At 38.3% G+C, this 4,725-nt stretch overlaps 1 protein-coding gene across 1 annotated transcript in view; it reads right to left on the bottom strand.

Annotated features, from left to right (window-relative positions):
• Unc80 (unc-80 homolog, NALCN channel complex subunit) overlaps positions 1–4,725 on the bottom strand; it is a 204,267-nt gene that overhangs the window by 53,859 nt on the left and 145,683 nt on the right. Inside the window, exons 38-39 of the mRNA XM_033763980.1 lie at positions 3,689–3,789; positions 2,832–2,918 (exon numbers count right to left, since the gene is read on the bottom strand). Coding sequence (XP_033619871.1) covers positions 2,832–2,918; positions 3,689–3,789 — 188 coding nt within the window. The remainder of the gene's footprint in view (positions 1–2,831; positions 2,919–3,688; positions 3,790–4,725) is intronic.

Raw genomic sequence — 4,725 nt, 5'->3', positions numbered from 1 at the left:
GAGAAATCATGCAATATTTAATCATGTGTCTGGTTAAGATTAAGAAGATCATTTTAATTAAGATTAAGATTAAGAGGATAATTTTTCCAGATATGTCACCTAGTAGCTCATGTATAGGGGATTCAAAATTAAAATCTGAATCTGATGTTTCCCTAAAAACCATTGTCATAAATACTGTCATATGTCTAATAATCTCCCTAAGAATGTTCTACTTGGCCAATTTGTAAACTCAATATTCTTGTGTGTTTTCTAAAATAATTTTGAAAAAATATGACCTTTTACATTTCAAAGATGACATTTAAAATGTCTCTTTGTAAGTTCTTTTTAAAATAGAAGGTGGAATACATTAAACATTAGATACATTGAAATAATTTGAGGACTAATATTGGATGAAATAACTTGATTACTCAGTAGTCCACAACAAAATCATAAAGAAATAATGTCAATTTTTTTCTGTATGTTTTAGCTATTTTTTTCTTATAAAATTTGGTAGTCCTGGACAACTTCCTCGTTACACTGTAAGGATTTGTGTCATTAAACTAATCTGCTCTGGTGCACCCCGAGAGCCAAACCTCACCTTGAGCAGAAATCTATAGAAGATGGAGAAGGGGGAAAGCCTGATGAATTTGAAGTGATTCAATCCATCAAAAAACTGAGATGCACTTCAGACTTTGTCTCAATGGCTGTCAGTGTGGCCAGGGGACAGAGACCTGGTATGGTGGTATGGGCCTCTTCCTTATCACAGGAGGACAAAGGTGATTGAGATGGCAGATGAGTTCAAGAAAAGTTGGTGCACATTTGTAAGTTGGGGATTTTCCTTAAAATTATCTGGATATCAAACCTCTTCAAAAGTCTTTTCATACCCACAGAGGTAGCTCATCCTACCCTGACAATTACTAGGTCAAGTTAAACAGTGGCTTGACATGTGGCTAATGGAGTCTAGAAGTGATAAAACGATGTCCTCAGCATTCCCATCATCTATAATATACTATCCACTAGAGGGGGGGAAAAGATGTATCATGTGGGTAATCATTTAAAAGTGACTCTGCCTCTTCTCTGTGTAAGTACAAGGTCCTTTCCCTACTCTAACCAAAGCATCCATCTGCCCAGACCTGTGGGGAAATGGGACAGAAATGCAAAGACAGGAATTTATATTCATGCAAAATAAGATTTTTAAGGCAAGGTCAAAGTGTAGCCAATCCTTTTCTCTATTAGCTTACCAATTACCTAATTGGAAGGATATAGGTCCAAATTCAAGGCTTATTTCGCTCTGACAGAAGGAAAACAGGAGAAGAAGAATGATACGTTCATATGCTTGTCAAAGGCAAAAGCACAGAGTAGAGTGAAGGTTCTAGATAAGCTTTCCTGCTATCAAGAGACCTGGGAAATGACTGGTACATAAGTAAGTAAGGGTAACACTGAAATCCATGTTTAGGTCGCTGCCATCAGCTCACTCACCTGAGAACCTCTCCAGACCAACGTGGGTGCAACATAAACCTGGTAGTGCTCAGACTTACGTTGAGGAAGGCCCTTACACTTAGCTTTGTTAATCTATCTTTGGCTCTTGTGGGACACAGACAGGATCCGACCCAGGAGTGGTGGAACACTTGGCTGAAGAGCTTTCCAGATGGAAATACCACAGGCTGCTGTCATTGTGCTGCTATACTAAGCAGGATGCACCAGATGGGGACTTCCTATGCTGGAGCCGTGTGGGGGTCACAGAAGGCTCTGGGGAGTCTACAGCATCAGCCAGAGCTGAAGTGAGGTTGAGTCACCCAACAAACCCCATTGGGAGCACACAGGCCTCAGGTTACAGCCACTGGGGCTTCATCTTTTGACAGCCAAGTATCCAGCAACCTGAAGAGCATTGTCTCACTGTTGGGGCAGATGGGAAACACAGGGGACAGGCCATGAAGAAAATCCATTCACTCCCCAAATCCACATAGCTCTAAGAAAAGAAGTCAGTGGGAGGGAGGAGGATTCGTAAAGGCTAAGCATTTAGATCCAAGAAAAACTGAATACTACTCAGAAGTGCTGTTTATATTTTTGTATCACTCTCAATTTAAAAGTGGATTGGACACTTATATATATTTTGTCCCTCACCAGCCTGCAAGTGGGCACTCCAAAGTAAGACCAAATTAGTCCCAGACAAGAGAAAGGAATTACAAATGTTCTCTGCACGTTGGAGCTGTAACGTGAGTTAAATTTATGGCCCTGCTGTGGATGCATAGGCACAGGGATAACTATCTACCTGATGATAGTAAGGGAGAAAGAAGGAAGGATTTCGCTCCAGAGAGACATTAATTTCCTATCTGTCTGCCTGGATTAAGGTGCAGTTTTAAAGAATAATCATTATCCCTCAACCTCCTGCATATTCATTTGTAGAGTAAGAAGTAGAATGTGAAGAAAATTGGTAAAGATCCTGGAGGAGTGAGGAAGGAGTTGTGAGGACTGGCTAAAGCACTGATAGTTGGCAGGGAAAAGTACATACACAAATACTTTCTATCTAGGGAAATACTGGAATATGTGAGCTTTAAACGGCCAAGTAGGAAAAGGGGAAAATGATGAAAAATGACATGAACCAACATAAGAAAGCTGCACAATGTGGAGGAAGATCATGGACACATATTTATTGAGACTCTTTCAGACAATAAGGTTTGTGGCAGGAAGGGTCTTCCCCATACTCAAAGCAGTGACTTTAGCTGACTGTGATTCACTTCAGTCATACAATCAATGGAGAGTCATTGAAACAATACCTTAAGAACTTTTCCTTGTATGCCTGTTCCTTATCGGCAACAAATGTTTATAATACATTAGGTGCTGAAACTCACCAAGTAGTTGAATAGGATGTGAGATGTCTGAGCAGGAAAATCTCCAATATTTAGGAGGAGTTTGCGCAGCATGTACACCAACTCGTCCTGAAAGAAGATCAGAGTTTTTAAGTATTCATTTGGGTACCAGGCTGTAGGGTACAAAATTAATTTCTTAAACATTAGGGGGATTTTTTTCTATCGCACAGATGTTAATTTCAACTATGTTCAACATTTCAGTATAGAATAGTGATACTAATACATTTATACTTATAGGACATAAGACTAAATCATCCAGAGCACCTTTTTCCTAGGATTCAACATGTCAATATAATTGAGCAGTACTCAGACAAGTGCATTTTGAAAAATAGTAATAAAAAGACAATTTTACCCTTTCACTGTAGGTCGCACTAGAAAGCTGAATATTTAGTCTATATGCCATGGCCTCCAGGTTCAATGGGAATGTAATGGAGGCTTATTCTGAAAAACTGTTAAACACACACCTAGTGAACTTCATGATTCTGGTTCCTAGATTTTGAGTCAGGGAGATAAGGTGAAGCTAAGATAGAATGAATTTAAAAGTGTGTAATTACGCTTACTTTTCAGAAAATAAGCCTAATTTTTGAGTGAATAGGACCACAACATAGGTATGAACAAGTGACTTTTAATCATTCGGACACAGTCTTATTTCAAGGTGGTCAGGAATGTTAATTAGCTTTTAGTTTAGTGGAGGGCATAAATGTATATCCCAACCTAAAAAGCACTTTTTGGTGATGTATCAGAGACACTGGTGCTGCATGCAAAGAACCAGAAAGTCCCTTCATTCTTTTTAACAGTGTTCACATCTACAGCTACACTTTAAAGAAAGAGGAACTTACTTGTCTATTGCTGATGGTCAGTTTTTCCAGAAAATGCCGAAGAACTGTTGATGGATCTTCAATTAGGCAATTCCATAAGACTTGCTGGGCCACAGCACTCACTTGGGAAGAGAAAGGAAACGAAACATTCATCTTAAAAAGGAGGTAAGTCTATTACAGTATTCAATTTACTAAGTTTTAATTTGTCTCTCCTTTTTGCCTTAACAATGTTCTCTAAACTTGTTTCTATTGAAATGTGGATATATGTTTTTGCTATCTCTAAATATTTTACAGGTAAAGGAAACGAAAAGTGGAAAATGGTTTTTAGGTATTAGCATTGATTTTGAAAGCAAGTGGATATACTCAGTTGGCTTTGTTGTGGAAACCACCCTAATATTAGCAGTGGTGAGTTTTTATTAAACTAAACCCATATTTCATTGTTTATTGTATAGGTAAATTCCTAAATTATTTGGTTTTTGAAAATATATTTTAGTTAAAAAGGCATTAGAGACGGTCCATTACTGTTCACATGGATGCTTATAGTATCTCCTTACCATTCTAAGAGGAAGCCTCATAAATAAATCATCCTAATGAGAAATAAAGTATGATTGTGGACCAGGTGGTCAGCCTAAATTTGCCAGAAATGCCCAGGCCAAGGAACAGTTGGACAAAGGGAAAACTGATCAATACTAGATGACTGTCAGTCTAAACATGTCCCTTAATTCCATCAATTGTCTGAAGTGGGAGTTTAGAATTTAGCATGAATTTGTCATTCAATCTATGTTTTGAGTAAATGATACTGTTTTTTTTTTCAGCTTTTATTGAGTTTATTGGTACATTTTAGGGATAGAGTACAGTTACATTCATTGTTGGGATCTTGTACCTCTACATGACAAGTCTTGATTCTCATTTTTTCCCCTTACCTCTGCCCTCCCTTCACCCCCTCCTCCCCTCCCCATCTACAAACACTTTATTTTCATCTTTTCATTCTCTCACATTTTTTTCTTTTCCCTTTTTACTCTTCCCCTACCCATCCCACCTTCCCTACACCTTTAGCT

Source organism: Fukomys damarensis, unplaced genomic scaffold (assembly GCF_012274545.1).
Source record: "Fukomys damarensis isolate Sample0158 unplaced genomic scaffold, DMR_v1.0_HiC HiC_scaffold_16, whole genome shotgun sequence".
NCBI lineage: Eukaryota > Metazoa > Chordata > Mammalia > Rodentia > Bathyergidae > Fukomys > Fukomys damarensis.
This window is presented reverse-complemented; position numbering and strand designations above follow the sequence as displayed.